Source organism: Pangasianodon hypophthalmus, chromosome 12, assembly GCF_027358585.1.
Source record: "Pangasianodon hypophthalmus isolate fPanHyp1 chromosome 12, fPanHyp1.pri, whole genome shotgun sequence".
Taxonomy (NCBI): domain Eukaryota; kingdom Metazoa; phylum Chordata; class Actinopteri; order Siluriformes; family Pangasiidae; genus Pangasianodon; species Pangasianodon hypophthalmus.
In genome coordinates, this window is record NC_069721.1 from 9753902 (window position 1) to 9769732 (window position 15831).

A 15831-nucleotide genomic window follows, 5' to 3' on the forward strand; every position below is an offset into this window, starting at 1 on the left:
GTAACCTCTTACTGAAAGACAGTTAAATGTAACAATAACCTTTCACACTGTAAAACCTTTATATACCAATAATGCATCAATGCACCTAAATAAATCATTTCTAACCAGCTTAATGAAAATATAAATTTATCAGAAAGAGATATGTGCAGATATGAAATTTTCATATCATATTAATTGCTTAAGCTTTTATCATAGTTTACAATATTATCACTGTACTCTATTTCAGTAAATAACTACATACTTACTGGCACCTGTTTTGCTGGCAGCATTTTAAACAAAACCTCAGCAGGCATTGCATTCAGCCCAGAGCCATTATACGTCTCTTCGGGCAAGCTGTGCGTGTGACTTTTGTTGCACTTGCTAACATCTCAGCTTGGACAAAAACACAACTGGGAGTTTTAAATATGGCTATAGCTTGAAAAGTGTGATGACTAGTCAGCTCACTCTTTTTTTTTCTTAACTAATTGCCTTTGCTAAGAAATACACATGCAATACTACCTTCAAAATTGTGCAATATATCTTGGCTATCTTTTGCTGCCTTTCAAATGGGACAGACCTTTTCTACCTACTTAACAAGACTGTGCAAGTTAAATTTTATATATATATATATATATATATATATATATATATATATATATATATATATATATATATATATATATATATATATAAAAATATAAATATATAATACATACATATATATATATTATATATATATGTTCATTGCCATATTGTATAACTGATTATCGGCACATGCCTAATCAGAACTAAAACAAGAACATGATTCAGTCTGATCAGTCAAGCATACATTAATAAATAGAGTAGCCATGATACATATGAATATTTTACACAAAAACAAAAGTGTTCATTTAGTCTTAATTCTGAAAATATATTAAGCTTATTTGAAACTGAATAGAATGCTGGCGGATGAAGACGTAATTATTTTGACAATGACAGACATGGCTGTTTCCTTTGTGTAACAATTTAAAAGAAATCACAGTATAGTCCAGCTAAAGTTTGCATTGAATTTGTGTTTCAGAACTAGCTTTGCCTTCCCAAAGCCTCCCTGTTCATCAGTCTGGGTCTGAGTCATGGTGAAAGTGGACAGCATCTTGACTCATGGCTCAGCGGTCCACATTCATCCTGCGTAGCTTCTCGGGCAGGCTGTCCTCGGGCCGGCCGCCAGCCGCTGGCAACTGGTTGAGGTTGGGCCCTGGCACTGGAGTAGGCATTAGAGGCAGTCTGTGATGCTCCAGCTCTCCTGCTGACAGGACATGTGGTTCTGCCTTCATCTGGTTGTTGGACTCCTCCAGCCTGGTTGACAAGCGTAGGGGGTCACCTGTGTTGGATGTTTTTTCGGCTGCTTGTGTACTGCTGGCTTTCCCAGCCTCTTTACCATTTCTGGAGCTCATACGCTGGAGCTTGCTGGGCAACCTAGAGGCCGTTCCTTCAGTGTGGGAGGCACCATCAAGAGAGAAGATGCGCTCTCTGCGGCTTCGCGGATCTCCCGGAGTCGGGGTTAGAGGAGGAGCAGGGGAAGGCAGGCAAGATGATTCCTCCTGTTCCTTTACACTGTAGGGAGGTGTGGGAACCTCAAAGGTGCTGTGGAACTGCGAGTAGTCCACTCGGAAGAAGCCCTCCTCCAGAGACATAACCGGAAGGAAGCGGTGCCCCCACAACACCTCGTCCTCTGTGTAAGATGTCCGAGCCTGGCACGTCATACCTGAGAGAGAGAGAGAGAGAGAGAGAGAGAGCGAGAGAGAGAAGGAGAAAGGGAGAGAAAGTAGGCAATCAATCCAGCATGGAAAAAGATAGCACAGCACAGACAAGCAGTGAAGCACTGCTTTTACCTTTGAGTGCATCTATATTTATCATGGTTTTCTCTGACCACATAATGGTTTGACATTAATCATTTAGACCCCAATCCATTTTGTTTGTCTTGTGATCTCAGTATGATGCTAACCTGTGGTTTCCACTATCCCTTCAAGGATAACAACAATCTCAAACTGCTCACTCATGAGTGAGCGCTGTGAGAGGTCGAAGAATGGGCTCTTGGGATTAATCTCATGGCAGATGGTGAGAGGAGAGACGAGGAAGAGTTGGTCGGCGCCCGTTCCAAACCCAACGTCCAGCTCTCTTTGGTCCAAGGGCAGAAACTCCCCCTCAGGTGTCTGACGAGACTGCAGTAGAGGAGACAGAATAAAAAATGCTGCTCAGGTAATGCCCTTTTCAAAAGTGCTTTTCCCCTGGTATCTGGATGAGCGCCAGACTTTCTTCATGAACATGGATACCATGTGACAAAGTCACTTCTCTTTTCATTCTCGTCCAAGAGCAGAGGGCTTGGAATGCACAGAACAATCACTTAGATTAAAGTGTGAATAAAGTCAATGGAGAGCTTAATGTGCTGTTTTGGAGTAATATATTAACTCCAATGTGAAGAAACCCTCGGGAGCTGAACAGAAGCAAAAGACTACCTTTAGCAAGTGTATCTGATTTTAGCCATTAATCTTAAATATCCCATGTAACATACTGAAAAACTATAATTTAGATTTGAGGTCATAAATCAACATAAGCAGCACCCTGTTTTTACTATCTGCATTAGTGCCAAGCTCAGTCCTCAGTGGAGACTTGCTGAGGGAATTTTTAAATGGACCATTTTCTACTAATTCATGACAAATCAGAGCAACAGAGATATCCTACAAATTTTTATATTCTCATTAAACGTAGAATATGCATGCATGCATATGTTTATTATTATTTTTTTTATTTACTTATTTATTTATTTGTAATATGGATTATCTGGGCCATGAATAGCATTTAAACTTGTCAGCAGGTGAGTGAAAATGGTCCTACACTAAAATCCCAAGTATATTTCGCTCATGTTGTATAAGAGTTCACAGGACACAAGGTACAGCCCACGTACAGCACTGAGCTGAACAGTGAGACTGAATAACAATAACACACAACTGTACATAGCACTTCCATAGATAAAAACTCTGCAGTGACTTTTATGTGCAGTTAGACTCCTGTTTAAATTAAGGATGCATCGATACTTATACTGGTATCGGGTATCGGTCATTTACTTGTACTCGTTCTTGTAAAAAAATGCTCCGATACCAACATCCGATTTCATGCGATATTAGGCGGTGCAAGCCTAGAGGACAGACAACATGAAATGACAGCAATCTAGATGTATTTCACAGTTAATCATCAAAGAAAAGAAAACACACTGCAAACTGTGCTCTGTGAAAATATCAAGAGGAGGTACTACAGCATCTTCCTACAAAATAAGTAAGCTGATTAAACACCTTATGGCATTTAAATAGTATCTCAGCCGACCTGAGTATGCCAAGCAGTATCAGTGAGTGTGGTCATTTAAAAATGAGTGCAAGGGGCTGTGAACTGTGAGCACACAATGTACGCGCAAGTGTGCAGCAGTGAAGCAAGTGTACGGAGAAACTTTAGTGCATAAGAGCACTTCAGTTCTGCGAGCACTGAGACACACATGTTCGCTAGGGTCTACACTTTGCTCATGAGTCAAGGTGCAATTCACAGCACCTCTCACTCATTTTTAATCACCATACTCGCTGATACTGCTCTGTGCCACGCTTCTTAAACATGAAAGTCAGTAAGAGGTGCTCACTACAAGAAGCATGTGGCAGCAACCAAAATAAACAGTGCTAAATAAAATGTTCCATAATGCACCTGATTGTTAATACTAAGGAGGTTACTCATTTTGGGATCAGTATTGGTATCGGTAATGATAACAGTACCAAAACACATATTCTCATACATGTACTCCATCAAAAAAAATGGTATTGCTGTATTCCTAGTTTAAATCATTCCAATATGTAGTCTTCAGAGTTGTGTCTTTGCACATGAACATAAGGGACTGGCGGGAGAGTGGGATAGAGCTGGCTGCATGTGCTTGCCGCTCCAGATGGTGAACAGACTGAGCTGCACTCGTGGTGGTGTACCCAGACCAAGGGGTGAGACTTTTCACAGGATAGACACAGTACCCACACATTGTCCTCAATGCTGTAAAAGAAACAGCTCCAATACAACCAGATACACATACATGCAGACGTGTATACAATGCATTCTCACACACTTACACAACTTTCGACAGACTGACTGAAGCATAGGCAAAGATTCATTAACACTACAGCACCCACAGAGAAACAAAAGGATGTTATCCACCAGGTTGAAAAAAAAAACCCTGAAAAATGTCTAATACCAGCTGTTATTATTTCTGTCAAAGTAACTGCACTCCTGTGGTCATACAACTGCTAATCAAAGTTAATTCTGCATAAAACTGGTGCCTTGCTGAAATATATCGGTTGCTTACCAATTGGTATGAACATCTGTGTGCACTGCACTTTCACTGGAAAGCTGGAATAAGAGAAAGTGAACCAAGGCCCACTTCACTTGAAAGAAAAACCATAAATCAAAAGTTCACTAGCCCTCAAGGCTCTTGGCAAGCTTTGTGCAAGCTGAGCTAATGTGAGGAGCACTGAGAGGTAGCAGCAATGCTAATGTACAGGTATGAGGTCCCAGCTCACAGTGTGGCATCTATCTCAGGTAATATTTGACAATGTGCTATAGAAGGCATTCTCTTCTCTGTTCCAGCACCCAGGAGAGGCAACATTAAAACCCTGCTGATCCAACGCTGAATCTTTTATCTTCATGCTTTATCATCTTCGCAGACCTAGGTACGCATACAAACACTGTAGTGCTTCCCTAGAATTTATAGTCAAATGTTTCTCGCAAAGTAGTACTAGATTCAAGTGTTGTAGTAAAGACTATTATGGTAAAACCTGAGACAAAACCACAACTAAGCTCAAGAAAAGACTGAGACTTTTACAGGTCAAGATCAAGAAAAGACCAAAAGTAAAGAGTGTGAGGCCAAGATCACAAAAAAGGCACAAAGCACCACGTTTTTGTTCTTGGTTACATTGGAAATAATTTTAAGGATTACAAACTGAAGCTGTAAAGTTTGTAACACAAACTTTATTATAGACAGTGACACAGACATTGCTGAGCTGAGCAGATTGCAATTAGCTCTTTAGGACTAACACCAACAGTCAGTGCTGCAGGAGAAAAAGAGCTAATTTCCATTTAGAAAAATAATAATGACAGGACTCCTAAGCAGTGCAACAGAAAAGCCTGTCATCAGGATGTCACAAACCCTGATAATTCTACAGCCATCTGCAACGGAGAGTCCTATACAGCAAAACTAGATAGCATTGATCTCTTTGCTCTCTCTCCTGTCGATCAGAGCAACACTACTCAATTAGCCAATTGTGAGTGTCCGTGAGATCATGTGTGGTTAATCAGTGCTTTCCTCTGAGTGTGTTCGGCTATCCTGTGACATAACGTAATGGTGTCTAGTTTCACGTGTCTTGGAGGAAGCACCTGCTAGTCCTCACCCTCCCATGTTAATAGTTGCTGAATGATACGGGAGAGCTGGTTTGTGAGTGGGAACTGGAAAGATACACTATATGGCCAAAAGTTTGTGGACACCTGACCATCATACCCATGTGTGTTTTTTGAACATCCCGTTCCAGATTTAGTCCCCGTATTGCTGATAAAATAATCGCCACTCCTCTGGGAAGACTTTCTTGAGTTTGGAGTGTGGCTGTGGGGATTTCAGCCACAAGAGCATTAGTGAGGTCAGGCAGTGATGTCAGGCGAGAAGGCCTTGGGTGCAGTCAGCATTCCAGTTCAGCATTCCAAAGGGGTTCATTGGGGTTGTGGTTAGGACTCTGTGCAGGCCACTCAAGTTCTTCTACAGCAACCTTGGCCAATCATGTCTTCATGGACCTCGCTTTGTGTACAGGGGCATTGTCATGCTGGAACACGTTTGGGCCTCTTAGCTCTAGTGGAGGGAAATTGTAAAGCTACAGCATACAAAAACATTCGATACAATTGTGTGCCTCCATCTTTCTGGCAACAGTTTGGGAAATGGTAGGTGTGATGGTCAGGTGTCCACAAACTTTTGGCCATATAGTGTACATCACTGTCTGCGCTAGGATTGTTTTCTCACAGTGATTCACTCACATTGTATACCCAATAGGGAAGCAACTGCATGAAATTTTGGATTGCCTCTGACATTTTGTTATATGTCTCAGATAAGAACAAACAGTTCTTATGGCACACAACAGAAAGTGCTTATGTGTGGGCTTGGTTTGACTGACTGCTAGAAAACAGACCTTGCCTGTAGCTGAATGTGGAAATCATGTGGCAGTCTCAGCATAGAACACAATTATCCATGTCTGTTATTTCTGTTGAATCAATAATTTAATTTCTGAAAACATCATTGATCCAGTCATTGTCATTGATTAAGAGGTTTGTGGTGGGAATTATTCTGTAGTACAAAAAGACAAGAAAAAACTCCACTTGAGACAGGAGACAGGGTCTGGTTATATTAAACAAGACTTACACTAAACACTCCTAACTCAAATGACCATTGCATATAAACAATAAATAATCCATATATGGATAATCCAGAACATAATCACATTCATGTCACATTCATGTCTTTCTTTTATCTTAAAAAAAATATTACCCAATTTTACACTCCATTAGGAGACTACGTAACAAATTTCTCCTTACAACACATTAATTTTCTGTGTACTACCAATTTTAATTAATTTTAAAATATAAATATACTTGTATTAGACATTTCACCTGTTTTTGCCTGACTACACTGCTAGTGGAAGACCATTCCATTTATAATAATGCTTACTGTAGCTGGTCGAGATATGGCTGTGTTGCGGCACTGCTCTGGCTGTACAGATGTGGGCCAGATTTAGGCCATCATTCACTACTGTATATATACTGTATGTCAGAGGATAGCTGCTTATGTGGCCCACATCTAAGCCAATGGAAATTTGCTGACCGGGTAGTGAGTGAACATTTGCTAGAGACAGGACAGAGAACCCAAATAGTGAAAACGAAGATTAGATAGGACATAGATAAGAAAAAATACAGAATGGGACTTTTGTTGTCATCATCTCTGTTTTAGCTAGCTAATGTTAGCCAGATAGATTGTAGAAATGTCTCTCATAGCTAAGCCAACATGCTATAGTATTACACATTTATCTCTGTGTGAATGTGCAAAGCTGTGTGTGCGTGTCTGTGTGTGTGTGTGTGTGTGTGTGTGTGTGTGTGTGTATATGTGCGTGTGTTTAACAGCACCACTGACCATTTCCCATGAACTCGTCATCTGATGTTCTGTTATTTCACTGTATTACTCAGTCACGTTTGGTTTTGTTAGTCACGATGAATAATTGTAAAATAAACAGAGATATTCAGGTTTGGTTAAGAAAAAGTAATACCAGTAATCCCGAACGTAAAGGATGTCTCATTTGATTCTTGTGCATGTGTTTCAGCTTTCTGTATATTGTATGTTTGATCTATGTGGACTACTGTTATTTTTCAAACTGCTCAAGTGTGATTTAATTCATAGTACCCATTTTCTAATGGCTACTTCCAGCATGATAATGCACCATCTCACCAAGCAAAAGTCGTCTCAAAGTGGTTTCATGAACATGACAATGAGTTCAGTGTTCTTCAGTGGCCTTCCCAGTCACTGGATCTGAATCCAGTAGAACACCTTTGGGATGTGGTACAACGGGAGATTCACAGCATGAAAGAGCACCTGACAAATCTGCAGGAATTGTGTGATGCAATCATGTCAGTGTGGACCAGAATCTCAAAGGAATGTTTCCAACATCTTGTGGAATCCATGCCATGAAGAATCGAGGCTATTTTGAGAGCAAAGGGAGGTCCTAGCCAGTATTAGTATAGTGTTCCTAATAAAGTGCTCAGTGAGTGTATAAAATAATAAATGTGTTCAACAGTTTGGCTCTGCACCTTCTTAACTGCCATTAAAACAAGGTTTATTACTGACAGCATGCCAGTTATAGTTTTAAATGATGTGAATATAAATTCTCTGTAGTAATCTTCCATTTATACTGGGTCTGTTTTCCATATTTAAAATCTGACTCTGCTATTAATGAAATGGTCATTTGGTAAGCTCATTTTAACTGAAGCGAAACCTCTGACAGTTTTTGGAGTGGAAGATTTTTCATCACTGACCTGGAATTGAAGGTCTCCAGCCAAGCACTGTGTTTTTAACACCCACTGGGGCACTCAAAAGAACTGAACGGTCACATTCTGGAAGTAAAAATGCCATTCATTTTGCGAGGGAATTTAATTTGTAGCAGTAACATATAAACCTGTTAAAAATGACTTGGCATGAGCTACGAAATTGTTGGCTAACTGATGTTGATACTATGGTAGAAGCCATGGGCCAGTCGAGTTTATTTTTTTTCCACTTTATTTTTTAGTTCAGGTTAGGTACTACATTACTCACAATCCTTAAAGCAAGACTGACCAGTGAGAGACACTGATGCTGTAACAGTGGAAACACTAATCGCAACACATACTAGCATCTCTCGCTTTCTTTCTCTAAGATGAAAATATGCTTGTTTTGGTATGTAGTTCAGTGAAATGTCTTTGGGAGACTGATATGCTTTTGTGTTTCCCCAGTCCATAAACCAATGTTACTATTTTTCAGATAACACAAAATAAGTTTTTTTCTATGTTTGTCTTTTTAATCAACCATTCTGACAATGTTAGGTATGAGCGAGTCTGAAGTGAAACCTCATACCAGGTCATGGCTTGCCAGGCTGTTATTAGGTATCTTGTAGGTGAGCTGCTATTTTTGGCAGTTAATCAATCACCTAGTCAGATAGCCAGCCCAGCTTGTTGATAAGTTTTCATCTGAACTGAGTGTTTTGGGTGTTCATTATGTTGGGAAACTACTGTTGAGTTATAAACTGCCACATCAGCACATGACAGCCATTGTAAAGAAAAATCTATAACGGGATATAAAATAAAAAATAGTAAGAAAAGTAACATTTCAGAGATAACGTAAGAGAACAGTATTCTGGACACAATTTTGGCATTTTCTGCAGTGCATCTTACAGGCATACCTGATTTCATAGAACCAGTGATAATCGGTTGGGTTCTGTAAAAATTCCTACTGTAGTACTGAAGTCCTGAACTTTTCCAAATATTCTGAACAGCACATTTCCATAACTGGAACAATTTTATATATATTTAATATTGATTTGATATCTAATATAATACTTTATTTGACATTATTGGAGGAATGAGCTTGTATGCTGATGTGAATGCTTAATTGACTAAGGCAAAACATTTTCCACCCCATGGCATTAGTGTCTCCAACGTTTCTCCATCCACAATTTTCATGTACCCCATTATTTACATAGATTTTAAAGTAAATCACAACATCTTTAGTCTTATAAACCCTTATAGAAAAAGGAATAATATCAGTTCATATTTAATACACTTTAAAGTTTTATTAACGGGAAGAGGTCAAGTGTACAGAATACTGCACTCTTATGTAAATATATGCTTATTTAATGCTTGAATATACTTATATGCTACCTGTCAATAACAAAGTAGGGCAAACATTAATAAAATTATATCCACAGTTCCTGTACCCATTCATATGTATACTGTACATGGGCTTCAGGTTTCTTGGAATTTTTTAATTGCTCAAAAGAACAGGCACTCAAGTCACACATCAGATATGAAAAGATGTCTAGAAGTGTAGAAGGTAGCATATGATTACTCCACTCTTTATTTGGCTCTGCACTGCCAATAAGACTTTTTAATCCATATGGAGTTGTTTGGCATCCATCTGGAGTTTCTTATGATATAAACGCTTCTCCAGTGATTCACTTTCATGTATAACACATGCAAAAAAAAAAACAATCCTCCAATGCAGCCCAAAGCTTAATAGTAAATTAGCCAGCCTAAAACAACAGAAAGACCAATACCATAACCATATAACATAAAACTATGTTGCTTGTTCACAAACCTACAATACATACTGTAATAACAAACTAGACTAACATCAGAGAAAATATTGCTCAGTGACGTCATTCGCAGGGCTACACACCATTGTGCCCTTGACTTTTTCCCCATTTTTCAAAGATGATTCATATTGTAGCTGTATGGTTTGCTTCAAACTCAATGTCTATGGAGAAAATGACTGGGAAATGTACTTCCAAAAATCTGGGGGAAAAAAACAAGAAACTGGCTCTATAGAATGTAATCTCTCCTACAAAACTCAAATCATTCTAATGTAGTGAAGGCACTTCCTACTTTGCAGTTAGATTAATTAAGTTCAGTCATGTGTTACACACTTATTTCTCTCACTGGTACAAGCCAACACATGAGGTTAGAGGAAATGGAAAACCCTACAATGATAGTAAGTGTGTAAATCTCTAAGGCAGTCCAGAGTGCTTACTCTGCACAATGATCTGGTGCAATGATGTGCTGCTACTGCTGCGGATGCTCTAATCTATTGTTCTGTGTTGAGAAAGAGAGAGAGAGAGAGAGAGAGAGAGAGAGAGAGAGAGAGAAAGGAAGGAAAGAAGCACCTAAAGTTAGTCGTCAGTCTACCGACCTTCTCTGCAATGCACCTGCTTTCATCCACTGCTGCAAGCAACCGGCTGTCAATCACCTTCTACTTTCCCAAGACCCCAGAGTACACCCCTCCATACACACCTGCTCTGAACATTATACTCCCGCTTGATCTGTCCTTCAAGCCTGCACTTGTCTTTTTTCTTTGCTTCCTCTTCTATTCTTCTAATCCCTTTTTCCCCTGTCCCTCGTTCAATGTATCTCCCCGGAGAAAATTGGATTAGGAAGTCATGAAAGAATATACAACAGAACCATCTCGCTTAAACCGGTTATGTGTTCTTTCTTTAAAGAAATCTGGTTTTTTTTCAGATAACGGTGAGTATTCACACGCTAGCTCTGTCTAATGAAAAATTAATCTGAGAGCATGGCAGAAAGAAAGCCGCAGGCAGAGACATATCAGAGACACAATTATTCTAACTGCATGTGTATATTACATTCATTTATTCTAACTGCTTCTGAATATTAAATGCCATGACTTGTCTATTCATACAGTATTTATTGTAATTTATTGTTGCCATTTATTTAGTTTACACTTCAGATGAGTAATGTTGAGATATAGTTTTACCTAGTGCTTGATGTAGCACATTTTTACCTCCCTGTCGCTCAAGTGGTTCCTCTAGGCTACATTTCAAAGGTATAATGATGCACTCTCTCGGCTTTAAAGTATGGAGCTCTGGCATTTTCTTGCAAAGAACAGAGAAAATCGCCTATGTGGCTGAGATATATGGACTCCAATGCAATGCTTTTTGGGTGAAATGGATGCTTAGAATGTCACTGCATTTGGATCTATCCATGTACTTTATCTTTGCCTTTAAGGACTAATGTATGTTCCCAGCATATAACTGATTATCCCATAAGTTCATTTTCTTTGTTAAGCTCATTTGATTAGTATAATCCAGTTGGGCTAAGATCATTTACATTTATCACTGTAGACAAGCATGAGCTCTTCTTATCAACAAAGATCAATAAAGCTGACAAATAATTCCTCCTTCCAGCTCATCTATTTCATATCACATCCGTCAACGTTCTCTGTTAAATAAGTATCAATCACGGTAGAGATTTTAGTGAAATCATGTGGCTGACTAAGGTAAGCAACAGGAAGAACAGTAGTGTTTAGCTTTTTTAACTGCTCCATTTGGACACAAGTGAGGGAGTACAGATTACTTGAACACTCCTGATTTCAGCGAGCAGGAAATTTACATGTATATTCTCCATGACCGTGCTATTCCCAGCATTTACATAAGGAATACTACTTACAGTGCTCAAAGGAATACTATTTAGAGTTCTCTTTACTACACGTTTCTTAACTTTCTTGTATCCACATGGATAAGTAAGGTCTGTAACAAAGTATAAGGGACACTAATCAAAAGCTAATGCAGTTTCATTAGATTAAGATATGTTATATGATTTGTGTTTGTTATATTTGTATATAGTATAAGTCTCATGAATAAGGTGACCTTGATGAGTATATACTTTATCTGTTATTCCATGACTGTGCAGCTGTTGCTCAGGTTCCCAAGCCCAAAACGAATTAAAGAGATCATTGTGTTGTGTCCAGTAACAGGGAGCTGATTCACAGAATGTTTGATGTGAGCCATCATTACAGCTGCTCTCATGCTGCTCACTGCTCCATGCAACACTTCTTATAAATGTGAGGATGCTGATTTACATAAGGTAAAATATGGGACACCAGTTACACCTACCATGTTTAGTGCTTAAAGTTATAATATTGAGTAATAGACTTTTGTTCTCCTACTTTCTTCTAACTTTCCATGCACTTGTGTGCATAGAGCAGTTGCATGGAGCAGTGAGCAGCATGAGTGTGAGAGTAATTCTACTCTCATATCACATCAGCCTATAATAAGTAAATCATAACAGCAAAGTCTCTAGGCTTAAATGAACCCATACAGGTAGTATTGAATTAACTCTATGCCCAGGTGGATTCATATAAATAGTGTAGGTGCCAATTTAGCATTGGTGATTTTCTCATAATCATATGCACATCTATAATCAATGAAATGTTGGATTATGATTTTTTGCGTTGTGCCAGGTGAGATAAGGACATAGCGCATGTATGAGGAGACTGAGTTACCTTGATGAGCTTGCACCTGATCTGAGCCGACACCATGTGGCTGTTCCTGAGGTTCCCCACGCGGAACATGAGGCAGAGTTTGCCGTCCCGCTGCGAGATCACGGCGTCCTGGCTGAACATGAGCGTCTCGGCGCGCTTCTTCGGCTGCGACATCTTGATGAACATGCAGCCGATGAGGAAGGCGTCCACGATGGAGCCGAGCAGCGACTGGAACAGGAACAGGATGATGCCCTCGGGGCACTTCTCCGTAATGTAGCGGTACCCGTAGCCGATAGTGGCCTCGGTCTCGATGAAGAAGAGGAAGGCGGAGGGGAAGTTGTACACGTTGGCCACGCACGGCGTGTACTCGGGGTCGTGGCCGCGACCGAGGTCTCCACGTGCGTACGCGATCAGCCACCACATGGAGGCCATGACGAGCCACGCCACCGTGTAGGTGAGCAGGAAGATGAGCAGGTTCCAGCGCCACTTCAGGTCCACCAGCGTGGTGAACAGGTCCGAGAGGTAGCGGCTCGTCTCGCCGCCCAGGTTGCCGTGCTGCACGTTGCAGCGCCCGTTCTTCTCCACGAAGCGCTGCCTCTTGCGCTTAGCCGGCGCGGGGAAAGACGCACCTCGGGTTGTGTTCACAACCTGGTATTCCTCTCCGAATTTCCTTCTGATGGCTGACATAGTGAGCGACAGTGTTGGTATTTTTGGTTTTGCTCTGAAAAGTTTTGGTGGAAGGCTATTTGCGCAGCACGCACCTCACACGATGCAGTTTCATTCCCAGCTGCAGTTTACACTTTCTATTAAATACACAGGCTGCTTCAAGCAGCAATCCATAGGCTATATGATCAAGTAAAATGCTGAAGGAGCTGCAGATTTTAAGCTCATCTCCAGTGTATAACTTTACACTGCATCCTCTTCTTGATCAAAGCCCTCCTTTCTTACTTTTTTAATTTTTTTATTTCATGCACTTTGCTTTATGTTTATTGCATGAATGAGCAGTGTCCTGTGTCCTGTGTCCTGGATCTTGACTCAGTTCCAGTCTGGTGCGGTGTGTCCTCTGCGCACCTCCACTGCGCTGCTGTACTACACACACTGACCTGCTACACACACTGCGGCGATCGGTGACAGTGTACCCCGTGGCGCGAGCTCAAAAATTTACACCCGTGTTTGAATTCGGCTCTGTGATTGGACGATAAGCGGAGCGGGGGCGTGGCCTGTGAAGGAATAATGCCATAAAGTGAAGGCGTCACATCTCACTTGATCAATTGCGCTTTCATCCACTTAAACCTGAAAGCCTGCTTTTCCAGCTAAGAACCTCAATCTGTGTGATAGTATAGGACCACTTTTACATTAACAACCTGGTTTAACTTCTAAAAACAACATAGTGTTTAAAAGTCTGTGCTCTACAAGCCATGCATGACATCAGGACTCGTTAATCTACAATAAAGAAAAGAGGCAACATTGCCTACAATTCGTGTTGGCCAATTAATTGCTCTGTGAAATTAAGCAGGAGTCTACTTCCATCCATGCATCCCTCCATTGTACCGCTTATCCTACACAGGGTCACGCGGTAACCTGGAGCCTGTCCCAGGGGACTCGGGGCACAAGGCAGGGGACACCCTGGACAGTGTGTCAACCCATTGCAGGGCACAATCGCACACACATTCACTTACTACTGACAGTTTAGAAATGCCAATCATGCATGTATCACACATCATGCAATGCATGTCTTTGGACTGGGGGAGGAAACCGGAGTACCCGGAGGAAACCCCCAAAGCACATGGAGAACGTTCAAGCTCCAAACACACAGGGCAGAGGGGTGAATCGAACCTCCAACCCTGGAGGTGTGAGGCAATAGTAAGCCACCGTGCTCCCCAGGAGTCTACTTGACAAATGAATTGAGAACTGCTAGAGAAATTACAACAAACCATATACACAAAAACAGTTTTTTCTTCGGATTTCTTCAGATTCTTCAGCTACATAGGCCATATAACTTAGCTATAGACTGACTATTATTACCTAAGTGTTCTGCCTTACAGTACGGAGCTCCTGGTTCAATCCTGATCTCTGGTTACTGTCTATTTGGAGTTTTTCATTCTCCCCATGTTCATGTGGGTTTCACTGGGTTCTCTGGTTTCTTCCCACTGTCCAAAAACATGTACCTAGGCAGACTGGCTACACTACATTGGCCCTAGGTGTGAATGTGTGAGTGCATGGTGCCCTGTGATGGACTGGAGACCTATCCAGGGTAAAGTCTTCACCCAGTGTTGTTGAGATAAGCTCTAAAATCTTCCAACTATGCCTATACACTGTGAAAACCAAAGGTACAAGAGCTTGTCTCTGTAACGATGGATAATACAAGATCATATGTTGCCATCTACTGTTTAAAGAATGTACTTTACTTGAGAATACAGTAAAGTGAACATGGACAGGGCAAGTGAATATGACCATGCCATTTTTTGAAAGAAATGTGCTAAATATGATATTCATATACAACCAAAAATACAATCCTGATAATGTGTTCAATTATATATAAAATTAGAAAATCAGTGTGTGATATAGGTCAGTTAAGCAGGCTATTCCTAGAGACAACTTGATCTTTTTCATTGACTAGGTGGAAGTATAAGGAAATGACACTCCAACAAAAGCTTAGTTTTGTCTGCTGCATACTATTCAGTCTGCTTAACATTACACAAATATTTAGCTTAAAGTCAAATGTTTTTAGAAATCATGAAATAGATCTGAATTTAATTTGATGTTACATTCATACAAAAAATTAAATGATACTTAAAAAGTTGAAAGAAGTTCATTGGAGCAAAAGAAAAAAAAATCAACCTTCCAACAGCTCTGATATGATCATCATGTCTATGTGCTCTTTAGGCAGTAGATCTCATGTTCATAGAGGGCTGCCTGCTACTAAGGCAGATAAAGTTGAATATTTAAATAGTTCAAGCATCTAAATGATTCATAAAGGTAGCACAAGGCAGATTTCATGTGTTTGTCTATGTCGTTTTGGGCAGTTTATGAACGTACAACAGCAGATAGTTGCCAGGCTAAATCTGTTAGTAATATACTGTATCTAGAGCGATATAGAGTGAGGTGGGGTTATTAGGATTGAGAATAGGGGTTTTCAACTGGCAGACTGGATACAGACCCAGAAAAGTATTTCAGTGGACCAAACCGAGTACAAGAAGACATACTGTAGCAGAAATGATAACTGTGTGATGAAC

General features: G+C 40.3%; 1 protein-coding gene across 1 annotated transcript; it reads right to left on the reverse strand.

Moving 5' to 3' along the window:
- Positions 1 to 727: 727 nt before the first annotated feature.
- On the reverse strand, positions 728 to 13712 carry kcnj19b (potassium inwardly rectifying channel subfamily J member 19b). The gene is made up of 3 exons (XM_053238855.1): positions 12617 to 13712; positions 1964 to 2180; positions 728 to 1723 (listed from the first exon to the last, which is right to left on the reverse strand). The coding sequence occupies exons 1-3, from the start codon at positions 13280 to 13282 to the stop codon at positions 1125 to 1127; spliced, it is 1482 nt and encodes a 493-aa protein (XP_053094830.1). The 5' UTR covers positions 13283 to 13712; the 3' UTR covers positions 728 to 1124.
- Positions 13713 to 15831: the final 2119 nt, after the last annotated feature.